We start from the raw sequence: 13,555 nt of genomic DNA, 5'->3' as shown, positions 1-13,555 counted from the left end.
ACAGCACGGAAAAAGACAACAACACACGGTGTGAAAGATGGCAGCTGCTGCAGCGCTACCTCCGCCTCAACTCGTTGAGAAAACAAATAGCAAGAGTCGGGTATGGAAGTACTTTGCGTTCGAGGTGGATTCGCAAAAACCAGTCGCTTCACGTCCATCCTCTCAGATACCGAAAAGGCCACAGCGCCATCTAGTGGCTTTACTGTGAATATAATATCTTCCACGAGGCTACATGCAACTAAATAAATATTGTAGTATGTTGTTTACCTGCAGTGTACACCTTTTTTTGGGACATTGTTCTACTCCAAATAGCTTATAATATATTAACTGATCAATATGTAAAGTTTCAAAAAAGTGCAAAAAAACAAACAAATCAGAAACCAAATGATACACACAATTATATTTATGTTACATACTGTATATCGTGAAATTGACCTGTAATCACTTTTATTTTGGTTGAGCTGCAGGGAGGCAGACATCCAGACGATATTGTTTGTTTTAAATACTTGAAGGCGACATGCCTCTGTTCTGTTTTGCAATGTTAAGACGTTTCTTTTTATTTATTACTTAAAGGCTACATGCCTCTGTTTTTTGTAATGCTTAAATGTTTTAATAAAGGAGTGTGTGTTGAATTACATGGGATTTATTGTTTTTTTTACCGTGGTATCGCATTGGTATCGAGAATCGTTTAAATTCACTGGTATTGGTATCGACTACTAGATTTCTGGTACCGTGACATCCCTACACAGCAGTCAAACACATGAAATGACACAAAAGCACAGTATAATGTGCAGTGCATGTCCTGGTCGAGATTAAAGTGGCATCGCTCAATTAGTGTCAAATTGCTCTCCATTACTTATTTTTGGGAGGTATATGGTTGAGGAAGAGTTGTGATAAGGGTTGTGTTAATGGTTTTGTTAAGGGTTGTGTTAAGGGTTGTGATAAGGGTTGGTTTATACCTACTTTTTAACTCCGGATGGAGATGTGGGATGTAAATAAACTTGGGATAGTTTATATATTATATTATATTATCATTCTATGATATATGAGTTATTAGAGGAGAAGTGAGAAAGGGGTATAGGGAAATATAAGTTTTACTTCTACCTACTCCTTTTCGGACATTATTCCTCTAGTTTTGTTGGTTATTATTTTGTATCTGTTTTTATTTATTTTATGTTCGAAATAAAGTCTTTCAATCTTTCATTCATACTTGCATGTTGTGTTTCTGTACACAGCAGTCAAACACATGAAATGACACAGTAAAAACAGTATAGTTGTGCACACAGTTCCATAGTGCTCCCCCTCCCCTCTCCATTGGCCCTGGTGCGGATCTGTGGGCGGTGCCGAGCCGGTGCGTGCTCGTTTAAAACGCTTTGGTGCAACTCATCGCGAAGCACATTATCCAGACCGGTCCTCCAGAGATATGAGGAGAGTTTCACACTTCATCTTGTTCGGCCAAAACAAATAACAAGCGGCTGCGTAAAAAAACGAAACGACGCGGATAGTCTGGATTATATTTCACCGAGCTGAAGATCAACCAGGTCTGCAGATGAGCAACAGGTAGAGGAAACACCAGACGCTTCTATTCTACAGCTGCTCTTCTGCTTTCATGTGATGCTTTATGCATGTCAGAGCTGTTTATCTGTTGGCAAACAAACTCATGAAGTTGTGATGGTTGACTTTATTCTCCATTACGCGCACACTTCTTGGCTTTTACGCACGACTTCTGCTCATATTTCTTCTCGTTTCTATCTTATTTTAGCGTTTTAAAAGGAGTCCTTATGTTTGATGGAGTTGGGCATGAAACGTGCATGCACTGTTAAGCATTTCCCAGTAGAATAACAGTAGAGAACTGGCAGCAGGGTTGCCTTTATGTTACTGTAAAATTAACATTATTATACTGTCGCTGAAGTTTACAGCTTTATACTGTAAATGAAAAATACAGTTTGAACTTTATTAATTTCACAGTATTTTACAGTTAATTTACAGTTTAAAGATACATTATATAGCTGTTTTTCACCTTTCTTTTACATTATCTTAATGATTTGTTTTAATGCACTATTTAGGTTGTTTTTTTGACATACATTATTTGTTGCCTAGATGAATAGACTTAGCAGGTTACAGACATAGCAATAGTCACACTAAATACAATTAAAGGCACTTGTTAGGAAAAAGGCTATAATAGACTATCTATAGCTAATAGATATCTCTAGCTGGCTACAAGCACAGAATGAAACCAGAACAACATGTGAGTGAAGAACAATAAAGCTAATTCACTGATTTTACAATCATGTACAATGTACAAGCCTCACATGAGCAGATCAGATCCCAGAATTCAACAAATACTGCATGAAACTGTTACTGATGATACTTTAGACAGTTGCTCAGCAGTAAAGTGATGTTTTTTAAGAATGCATTATAGTTCAGTTATTAATTTAACAGGTTTTCTTTTGTATTAACAGTAGAGCACTGTTTTTAGCAATAACAGGTTAATACTGTTGAAATCCTGCTGTAAATTAACAGAGATAGTTTACAGTGTGCTCATATTTCTTCTTGTTTCTATCTTATTTTAGTCCTTATGTGTGATGGAGTTGTGCATGAAACGTGCATGAGTCTCTCAGTGTGAGTTGTGTGTGTGTGGATGATGATTTGCACCAGAAGCCTTTTCCCCCCAGCACCTGTTAACATTTGTCGCTGGCATTTGGTGCATTCTGAGAGCAGCTCTGCCTGTCTCCTAACAGTCACATACTGTCTAGTAACACTGCTTCTATACAACTATAATAATGACATTTTAAAGTATTATTATTGCGTTATTTATTTAGGGAATTCTCTTTCATTTTCAAACAAAAGTGCAGATTTGGTTTATTGAAATGTTTACATCATCTTAAAAAAAAGATGCCGCATTGCTTAGCAACACAGCATCCTCATTAGTTCGATCATCTGTGCATGCACATTAGATGCTATTTGGATATAGTTGTTTTGGAGCTGTGCAGGTTTATGTGGTGTGCTGTGTGTGTAAAAGGCTTGCAGACTAATTGTATAGAACAGTTGTGAATCAGCAGTAGGACTCTGTGACCTGCAGCTGCTGTATATATGTATGTATATATGCAGTATGTGATTCTGGACCTCCAGGCCTGGAGAACTTCATAGTTTTCACCACAAGCGTCTCATATTTAACCCTCAGACAGAAATCCATCCTCACAAAAAATAAAGATAACACGGTGAGACCGCCGCGGGTCGATTTAGACTTTGTTGCCAGGACAGCCGAAACTAATGAGAGGTGTTTTAGTGGTGCCAGGAGAATCCTCACAGGACGGCCATTATTGCAGCATAGAGAAGAAAACCCCTGAGGGCTCTCTGAGAGTCAACAAGCTGTGCATCATTTCTGCACAAGCTCACACTTTACAGCTTCTTTAAATAACAGACCACTAAACCTACGAGGCTGACATGTCATTTAGAAACTTTGCCTGTTCTAAAAAGTTTCCTTTGCGTCAGATCACTGATAAAACGGCTTCATAATCATATTCTAATCATCTGGAAATTTAAAAGTTAAAAGAGTGGAGCTTCAAAATTAAGCTGCACGTTCAAAACATCTTCCGTCTGTTTTGATTCTGAGAAGCATCACATGTGAAAATGTGCTTTAAAAAGAGCAACAAATCAGAAGTCAGCGTGTGATGTGATGTGAAGTTTTTAACTTCATCCATCAGTTTCATGGGATCCTGTAGAAACGCTGTAACCCACAATCTAGCAAGAAACGGTGGAGTCAGCTCAGGGCAGCCAAGAAAAACAAGAGCACTTTGTAAATGACCAATAACGGGACCTGAGTGCAATTACAGGGTGGCCTCTCTCAGTGAGAGTTGAAATGTTGGATGAGGGTTAAATATCACTGTTGTTGTTTGTCATAACTGGGTGAAGTATTGTTGGCACTGAGAGACACACCGTATAAAGATTTGGATGGTTTTTCTCAGGCTGCACGCTCACCACTGATGAACTTATCAGTTCTGACGTGTCATGTTCAATAAGTAATTGCTTTAAGTATCTTTTTGTCAATAAATGCCCTGAACATGATTATATAAAAGTTGATGTGATGTATCTGGACCTGGTTTGACTAACAGACGTCTCCTGTCTCTGTTTTCTTGCAGCAGATGACCTTGATGAGTTCCAGTCAGCTGATGAAAGAGGAGTGACCACTTCATCCTCCTCTTGTTGCACTCCATCTAGGGACCAGTGAGGACCCCTAGGGACCCGCCTCACTTTGTCACCATTTCCTCTCCGAGTTGGTCCCCCGAAAGTGTTTCAAAACTGTTTCTCCAACGCGTCTTCCAGAAACTCAGACTGTTTTCCAAAGCAGAAGCAGCACAGCCCTCCCAGACTGAGGTGATGGGAAGCGTGCGAGCCAGCCGCTACAGCATTGTGTCATCAGAGGAGGACGGCATGAAGCTTGCCACTATGGCAGTACCCAACGGCTACGGGAACGGCAAGAGCAAGGTGCACACGAGGCACCAGCCGCAAAGCAGATTTGTAAAGAAAGACGGTCACTGCAACGTGCAGTTCATCAACGTGAGCGAGAAAGGTCAGCGCTACTTGGCTGACATCTTCACGACGTGCGTGGACATCCGCTGGAGGTGGATGTTCATCATCTTCTGCCTCGCCTTCCTCCTGTCGTGGCTGTTCTTCGGCTGCGTCTTCTGGCTGGTGGCCATCTTCCACGGGGACTTGGAAAATAACGCCCAGAAGTGCGTCTCCAACGTGAGCAGCTTCACCGCTGCCTTCCTGTTCTCCATCGAGACCCAAACGACTATTGGCTACGGCTACAGATACGTGACGGATGAGTGCCCTGTCGCGGTCTTCATGGTGGTTTTCCAAAGCATCGTGGGCTGCATTATTGACGCCTTCATCATTGGCGCCGTCATGGCAAAGATGGCAAAACCCAAGAAGAGGAATGAGACTTTGGTTTTCAGCCATAATGCCACAGTGGCCATGAGGGACAACAAGCTCTGCCTGATGTGGCGCGTGGGGAACTTAAGGAAGAGCCACCTGGTCGAGGCACACGTGCGGGCGCAACTTCTAAAATCCCGGACGACAGCGGAGGGGGAGTACATTCCCCTCGACCAGATGGACATAAATGTGGGCTTCGACAGCGGAGTCGACCGCATCTTCCTGGTCTCCCCCATCACCATCGTCCACGAGATCAACGAAGCCAGCCCCTTCTACGACAAGAGCAAACAGGACCTGGAGAACTCCGAGTTTGAAATCGTGGTCATCCTGGAGGGCATGGTGGAGGCGACCGCCATGACCACGCAGTGCCGCAGCTCCTACGTCTCCGGCGAGATCCTCTGGGGCCATCGGTTCGAGCCCGTGCTCTTCGAGGAGAAGAACTACTACAAGGTGGACTATTCCTGCTTCCATAAGACATACGAGGTGCCGAGCACCCCCCTGTGCAGCGCCAGAGACCTCGCGGAGAAAAAATACATCCTCTCAAACTCCAACTCCTTCTGCTACGAGAACGAGATGGCGCTGGAGAACAAAGAGGACCCGGACGAGGGGAACGGGGGCAGCGTTGGGCCCGACGGCACCCAGACGGACAACATCTCAGAGACCGAGCACAGCCCAGCCACGGTGCCGCTGGAGCCCCGGCCTCTGAGACGAGAGTCCGAAATATGACTGTTCAGACCTCAGACCTCGTGTGAGGGATTTTCTAAAATCACCTCTCTGCTCCGAAAGGCACAACGAGCTGAGCCGGGCCGTGGGTAGAGGACAAGCCGAACGGTACTGCTGTGGGAGGCGGCGAAGTTTAGGACTGTGTATGTAAGAGTCTGCTTGAACTTTGACTACATACAGTATAACGAACACACAGCACTATGAACCATGTGCATATTGCAGGAAGAATTCTCCATGAAGTCCCCATGAATGTGTGTCTGGTGACTGCAAGAGGAAGGAGGTTGTTGTTGGGGAGGCATGTCTCAGTTTCTCTGTCCGGCATGAACAAAGGTGGTTTTTATAGTTAGAAGATGTTCTCAAGTGCTGCTAGAAAATAGTGCAAGTTGTGCCTTCTCATAGAACCAAAGAGTACACGTAGATGTCTGGAACAAAGAAGGTACAAGTCGAGTATTTGTTCACGAGCTGGTCTCATCGCAGACATCAAAAATAAACTGCACCAACAAACTTTCTGTATGCAAAACTTTGATTTCCTCTGACTTGACAGCACTGATTTTCTGCTTTCTCCTTTGCAGTTCTTGATCTGAGAGACTGTTCATAGCTGGTCAGACTGATAGAAACATGCCTGCTCACATCCAGAGATGGAGCAGGGGAGTATTAAATCAAACTGACAGAAATAAATCATTAATTTAACGAGAGACCGGGGTAATATGAGAATCTGAATGTTCTTAAAAGTGCTGCTATGATGTTGCTTCTTCTTTTTCTTTTCTTTTTTTTTACGGTTGATAAATAAATACCAAAGAGTATTATTATCATAGTTATGTGTTTCTTAAAAACAACACCTGCTTAGTTTTGGTACAGAGAACGTTTAGGAAGTTTTACTAAGGTTTGTTTTTAAAGAATGTGTGTACAGTTTCTTTTTTTTTCTTTTCTTTTTTTACGTCGATCATCTTTATCTTGAGCCACCTCATCAAGCCTTAATCTGGAAAGTCAAAAAGGGGAAGATGTATAAATCAAAGTGTCAAAGGCTTTACTGCAGAGGACAGGAAACTAAAACAATAACTCACTGATGTTTCGGGGGATTTTTAGGCGTCAGCTTGAAACCAAAAACTTGATTTTTAAAGCCAAACTAGCTTTTAAAAAGGTTATGAAATATATGAAGTGGAATGTGATGAAAGAAGTACATCTCCTTTTATAACGTCTGAATCTGATACGCTGTTATGATTGGAGATGGTCAAAAAAAAAACTTTTCTTGCAAAAAATATCAAATCCAAGTAAAACATTTTCAACGCCACGTTCCCTTTTTAAACAGATCAGCTTGTTTCATTATCAACAGTTTTCATTCCCTGCTGTAAAGCTTTTGTTTCACTTGAGAATGTAAGATTTGAAGAAGCCACACGTACTGTAACCCGGCATATGAAGGTGTTCTGCACAAGAGTTTGCATCAATACAAATTTATATCCTGAATCTTTGTTTTTCTTAAAGAAAAACCAGTGACTGAAGGCCACTCGGCCGCCAACATGTGTAAATACCTCCCTCCCTGTTGCAGTTATTTTGTATCAGTCTTCCTAATGTACTGCAAAACCACGGAATGTACAGATTTTTGTATTAATATTATTATTATTATTATTATTATTATTATTATTATTATTGTACATGATATTATATTGTTCTTTTTTCAATAAAATGTCAGTGGACAATCAGAATCATGCTGTGTGGCTTGTGACGACATTTTCATTCATTTTTGAGGATGTTTAACTATTTTAAATATAACATTTAATAATTTTTAGGGCTGTCAGTCGATTAAAATATTTAATCGCTATTAATCGTATGATTGTCCATAGTTGATTGTGATTAATCACACATATTTTATCTGTTCGAAATGTACCTTAAACGGAGATTTTGTCAAGTATTAAATACTCTTATCAACATGGGAGTGGGCAAATATGCTGCTTTATGCAAATGTATGTATATATTTATTATTGGAAATCAATTAACAACACAAAACAATGACAGATATTGATCCAGAAACCCTCACAGGTACTGCATTTAGCATAAAACAATATGCTCCAATCATAACATGGCAAACTGCAGCCCAACAGGCAACAACAGCTGTCAGTGTGTCAGTGTGCTGACTTGACTATGACTTGCCCCAAACTGCATGTGATTATCATAAAGTGGGCATGTCTGTAAAGGGGAGACTCGTGGGTACCCATAGAACCCATTTACATTCACTGATCTGGAGGTCAGAGGTCAAGGGACCCCTTTGAAAATGGTCATCCCAGGTTTTGCTCACCAAAATTTAGCGTAAGTTTATAGCGTTATTTAACCTCCTTCACGATTACGATACATGGTTGGTACCGATGGATTCATTAAGTTTTCTAGTTTCATATGATGCCAGTATCTTCAACCTGTTATTTATCAAAGTCTCCTATCTTGGCCTGAAAACAGAGCCATGAGGAGGTTCAGAAGTCTAGTTTTATCTCAGAACACTTGAATTACAATATGCTAAAAGGTTATTATGAAATTTTTGCCTGATGATGCCAAAAATATTCTGCCTACTGCAGGTTTAATTGCATTTGTTGAAACACAAACATTTCATCCAAGACGCATTTTGTAATCAATTTATTCAAAGTAATTGTTTAACTTTAGGATTTTATTGTAATCTGCTCTCATTTATGAGTTCTTAGAAAGCAGAGAGAGAGTTTTTTTCTCATGCTGGCAACATTTCGCCTCCCGCAGATCAACGTCTTCTCTTCAACTGCACAGACATTAAAAAAAAAAACACTGGACGTCAACCTCAATGGAAAATTCCTCGGTTTAGCATTAAGGAAGACTGACGCTAATGTCAACTGCTGGAGCTTTGAACGTGATGCCTCCGTGTGTGTGTGTGTGTGTGTGTGTGTGTGTGCGTGTGTGTGTGTGTGTGTGTGTGTGTGTGTGTGTGTGTGTGTGTGTGTGTCTGACATAAAGCAGTTATGTGTCTGATTCATCTCGATCACTTTGAAACGGGAAGAGAGAGAAAATGAGTCGGGGTTGTTTCAGTTGCTTATTATAATCAGGATCTGTGTTTCATCATATTTCCTTTATGAGACCTAATTTAAAAACACGCTGTGAACCACAACAGTACAGGATTAAATAGAAGTTAACGTCAAGGGGTCCCTTGACCTCTGACCTCGCCACTAATTTCTTTAACGTATTAACGCAACTTGCGATTTTGAATTGACCTCTTAAAAATCCGACGGACTGCCAATCTTTCGGAGGTTGTAGCGGCTCAGTTTTAAAGCTAGAGTGAAGATACTGGTATCATATGAAACTAGAAAACTTAAAGAATCCATTGGTACCAACCATGTCATACTAGCTTGTTGCGAAGGAGGTTAAATAACGCTACGGAGTTACGCTACGGAGTTACGCTACGGAGTTACGCTACGGAGTTACGCTAAATCTTGGCGAGGAAAAACTGTCGTGGCCATTTTCAAAGGGGTCCCTTGACCTCTGACCTCCAGATATGTGAATGTAAATGGATTCTATGGGTACCCACGAGTCTCCCCTTTACAGACATGCCCACTTTATGATAATCACATGCAGTTTGGGGGCAAGTTATAGTCAAGTCAGCACACTGACACACTGACAGCTGTTGTTGCCTGTTGGGCTGCAGTTTGCCATGTTATGATTGGAGCATATTGTTTTATGCTAAATGCAGTACCTGTGAGGGTTTCTGGACAATATCTGTCATTGTTTTGTGTTGTTAAATGATTTCCAATAATAAATATATACATACATTTGCATAAAGCAGCATATTTGTCCACTCCCATGTTGATAAGAGGATTAAATACTTGACAAATCTCCCTTTAAGGTACATTTTAAACAGATACAAAATGTCTGATTAAACATTTTAATTGATTGACAGCCCTAGAAAATACATAACTCGAGCATGTAGAAAAATACAAATACGGTGGCGTAGAAGATATTCACCTCATTTATTTATTTTACTGTAAACAGAAGCGTTTTTTTCACCAGTTTGTGAGGCGACGCTGCACGGTGGGAAAGTAAGGAGTTACTTTCCGGTCTCACCATTTAACACTACATTTATTTATTGAATTATTAATTTAAAGTTGCGACCAGGAAAGGCACATTGAAGTGACTTCCTGTCCGAAAGGAAGAATAGTGGCACATTGTTGCAGCGCTGCGGCTCTGTAGGTGAACGAGTGTGTTTCTATTGTGCAGCTCTGCTCACTCCCTGTTTATGAAAACAATAACAGTGTATATCAGCGGAGTAAACATCCAAAGCTAAATGTTAGGCCAGCTTCCATTATTCCTGTGTAAACCCCTCACATATCAAGTATCAGACTGTTTTTTTATCACTATTTATTTGTGTTTTATACCTCGTGCTCAACAGCTGATTGAGCCCGGTTCAGACTATAATTTGGAGACAACAACAACATCGAAGTGAAGAGAGCGTGGACCTGAAACACAAACACAATCTGAACTATAACCGGAACAACTGGCTTTTTATTGAAGCTTCTGGGAACCTGACGTTCAAACGGGCTGAGCTCTGGTCCAGACCTGTGATCTTCGCTGTGTCTTCCTGCTTCACACGGACCCCAGCTCAGCCAGCAGAGATAACCATCGCCACAGAAGGTGGACGGCTCGACACGGCTCGACGCGGCTCAGACGCTTCTGTACAGTAATGAATACAGAATCAAACTAATCTGGATGACTCGGCCAGTTTACCAAGTTATTACCCATCTGGACCAAGTGAAGAAATTATGACTTACCAATGCAATATCATGATGTACATTAGAGGAGTCACGATTTCCATTTCAAATCAGAAATCGATCAAAGTTAGCTTCTGATCTCGACCATCGAAATCAAAAGCAAGATCGTTGATTTGTTTTCATTTTTCTCTCCGCCCCCCGACTACTCGCCTACAAAGGAAATATATAGCTGGACACAACTGTATTTTTGTAGATTACAGCACACGTGTAAAGCACTGCAGAAGGATTTCTGTTGTGTTTTTGTAATGATTACGTACTGAGGTGGGTCACTCGGATACTGATATTGAAAAAATGCAGCTCTATATATTGTAGACTGTTGTAGTCTAATTTTTGAAACACTTTCTAATTAAAAAGGGAGTTCAGTTTTCTTTTTAAAGAACAATTTGAAAGTGTAAATGACAGTATAAAAGAGCATAAAACCAGTGATCTGTTGATCTTTACAAATCAAGACTCCATAGTCCAACAATGGCATGTTTAAATCGAAAGATCAAATCGTGACATAAAAATTTAATCGTGGATTTGGAGCCTCATTAGGTCAATTTGGAAAGTCATTGTGTACGCAATACTTTCCACAACAATAAGACCATCATAACGGGATATTATCAGGTATCATCTGGGAACGTCAGCCGGCATATGCCAGCTTTTAGCCGGTACTGCGTGTAGTTGTCTGGCAGATTAAATGATCAACGTTTTTTGATATTTTTTAAACTGAGAAATGTCAAAAATAATCAGTAATCAAAACATTAGGGCTGTCCTCGAACAAAGGAACACCGTATCGATTTTGTCGACTAATGGATTAGTTGATTTAATCAACAGATCTGTTAAACTGAGTTTCTCTGCAAAGAATCACACAAAAGCACCACTTTAAATCTGGAGTTTACCAGAGATGAGCTCAGATGTTTCTCAGAAATAAGTCATTCAGCATGAAAAAAGCATAAAAAATAACTAACCAACTACTAAGAGGGGGGCAGCCCTACAAAACATTTTATTAATTTTCTGTCAGTTAACTAATTAATTAATCAATGACGATAATGATGATTTCAGCAGCAGTATTTTGATGCAGATTCAGATGTAGCATTTTCTTTTAGCAAAATGTGTAATTTAGAGTTTTTTACTGCCTCGGTAGACACTTTGAGTGCTTTATTATTATTTTAAATATCTTAAAATGTCTAATAACTAATATTACAAACACCCCAAACACTGGATGTAGAATTGACAGTAATCCGCTGAGCCAGAAACACTTGAACTCCTTTCAATAATAATAATAATAATAAAGCAGCATGTTGCTGTGTATCTCAGCCACGCAGGCCTGCAGAGAGGCGGTGGAATTTTCCGCGGGGCTGACCGTCCACTGGACCTCAAACGCCTCGCTGCCTCTCACTTTGAAGCTCTGCCAGCTGCTGTTGACCCGTCTTTGATGGGACGCCAAAAACCGTCACCGACGGAGACAAAACCCCTGTCATCACACGGCACATAATCGTCTTCTCCTGAACCGTAACCTCTTCTGCATTCATTACATTTCCTTCTCATTATTGGAATTCTTATTAGCAAAGCAGCCAGTCTTTTTCAGATCCTCCGGCAGGATTTCTTGGGTAACTGCTATGCTGTAGAGGTTAGCTTGCAACAACAGCTGTCAGTGTGTCAGTGTGCTGACTTGACTATGACTTGCCCCAAACTGCATGTGATTATCATAAAGTGGGCATGTCTGTAAAGGGGAGACTCGTGGGTACCCATAGAACCCATTTACATTCACTGATCTGGAGGTCAGAGGTCAAGGGACCCCTTTGAAAATGGACATGACAGTTTTTCCTCGCCAAAATTTATCATAAGTTTGGAGCGTTATTTAACCTCCTTCACGACGAGCTAGTATGACCGTCGCTTTAATTTTTCTTCAAGATGTTTGAAAATATGAATCAGCGTAATTATTTTCAGGATTCTAAAAAAGTAACTGTGCTAATGTTTGAAACAAACCCGTCTGGGATCAGCTAATGAACCAAATACTTCTCAATATAACTTGAAGGAATGCCGAGCATAGCTCAGAGATCATTTTGGTCCGTTTAGCTTACTGTTACAGGATTAGACCTACATTTGACCCGGCACATGCAGTATAACCTTGACCTTGCTAGCGGTGCCGGTAGCCGAGGTCAACGGAACACTGGGAGGGTGGGGAGGGTCACGTTAGGTGCAGCCACTCGCTGCAACCTGAGCCCGGCGGGGAGGCCGTACGGTTTGGCGGATTGGGGTTGTCCTCATATTTAGCTCCGAGCTGTGCGGCAGAGATTAGCCTCCTGACAGACGAGGACAGTTTCAGAAACACGACAGTAGGTCGACTGGGATTTGTTATGAGCCCCATAAGACAACGAGCAGGGAGACATGACGCATGTGTCTAAACCGGATTCTAACTCTGAATGGTTTCTAGGTCATCATCAAGGTTAAAATCCGGCTGAAGTTGTATTGAACTGTATCAACTCTGAAACAATGATCATATGGAATCATTTAAAAAAGAGAAACTCTAGCCTGATTTTAGCCCGACGTCTCGGTATCTTTTGATCCGCAAATCACCAAATCAATGCTGACAAAGGTCTGTCTTTATCAGTAGAACCAAAATATGAATACAGGATATCTAACTTCTTCTTTCCTGTATTAAACTGCTTTTTGCCATCTTGGTTTAGGCCATCGCCATCTTGGTTTTAAGTTGTCGCCACCTTGGTTTTAGGCTGTCGCCATCTTGGTTTCTATTGGTCGTCGCCATCTTGGCTTTAAGCTGTCGCCATCTCGTCTGTATACTGTTTTTTTTTTTGTGCAAATGTATTATTAATTCATGATGATCAGCCTAATGCTTCTTGCCAAAAACAAAATTTTACAAGATTACATTTGAACACAACATAATAACGTTATAAGTTCCCTTCGCCCAGTACCCATTTTAACTGAATAAAGCTTGAACACACGTCACACAATGCAACGTCCATACATAAGCTGTTATTCGTTATTCGTTATTTACCCAAGCAGGACTGTGCTGCTAACGCTAACTAGCGCTTATGCTGATTTCAACACAAATTTGTTGTTCATAATGTAGCATTATCAGGGAAATTTTCTATCGTCCTCGGGACGACGGGACG

General features: G+C 41.0%; 1 protein-coding gene and 1 long non-coding RNA gene across 4 annotated transcripts in view; one reads left to right on the top strand and one right to left on the bottom strand.

Moving 5' to 3' along the window:
• The window catches only part of LOC141758225 (uncharacterized), a 133,255-nt gene that overhangs the window by 97,133 nt on the left and 22,567 nt on the right, over positions 1-13,555 (bottom strand). The window lies entirely within an intron of this gene.
• Positions 1,383-7,361, top strand: kcnj2a (potassium inwardly rectifying channel subfamily J member 2a). 2 transcript variants are annotated; one of them, XM_074619821.1, is made up of 2 exons: positions 1,383-1,560; positions 4,146-7,361. In XM_074619821.1, the coding sequence occupies exon 2, from the start codon at positions 4,381-4,383 to the stop codon at positions 5,662-5,664; it is 1,284 nt and encodes a 427-aa protein (XP_074475922.1). In that variant the 5' UTR covers positions 1,383-1,560; positions 4,146-4,380; the 3' UTR covers positions 5,665-7,361. The 2 variants fall into 2 exon arrangements, with proteins under 2 accessions (XP_074475922.1, XP_074475921.1); XM_074619820.1 differs by having other exon boundaries at positions 4,143-7,361.

Source organism: Sebastes fasciatus, chromosome 20, assembly GCF_043250625.1.
Source record: "Sebastes fasciatus isolate fSebFas1 chromosome 20, fSebFas1.pri, whole genome shotgun sequence".
In the NCBI taxonomy this organism is placed as follows: domain Eukaryota; kingdom Metazoa; phylum Chordata; class Actinopteri; order Perciformes; family Sebastidae; genus Sebastes; species Sebastes fasciatus.
Note: the sequence above shows the minus strand (reverse complement) of the source record. Positions and strands in the feature narration are given on the sequence as shown.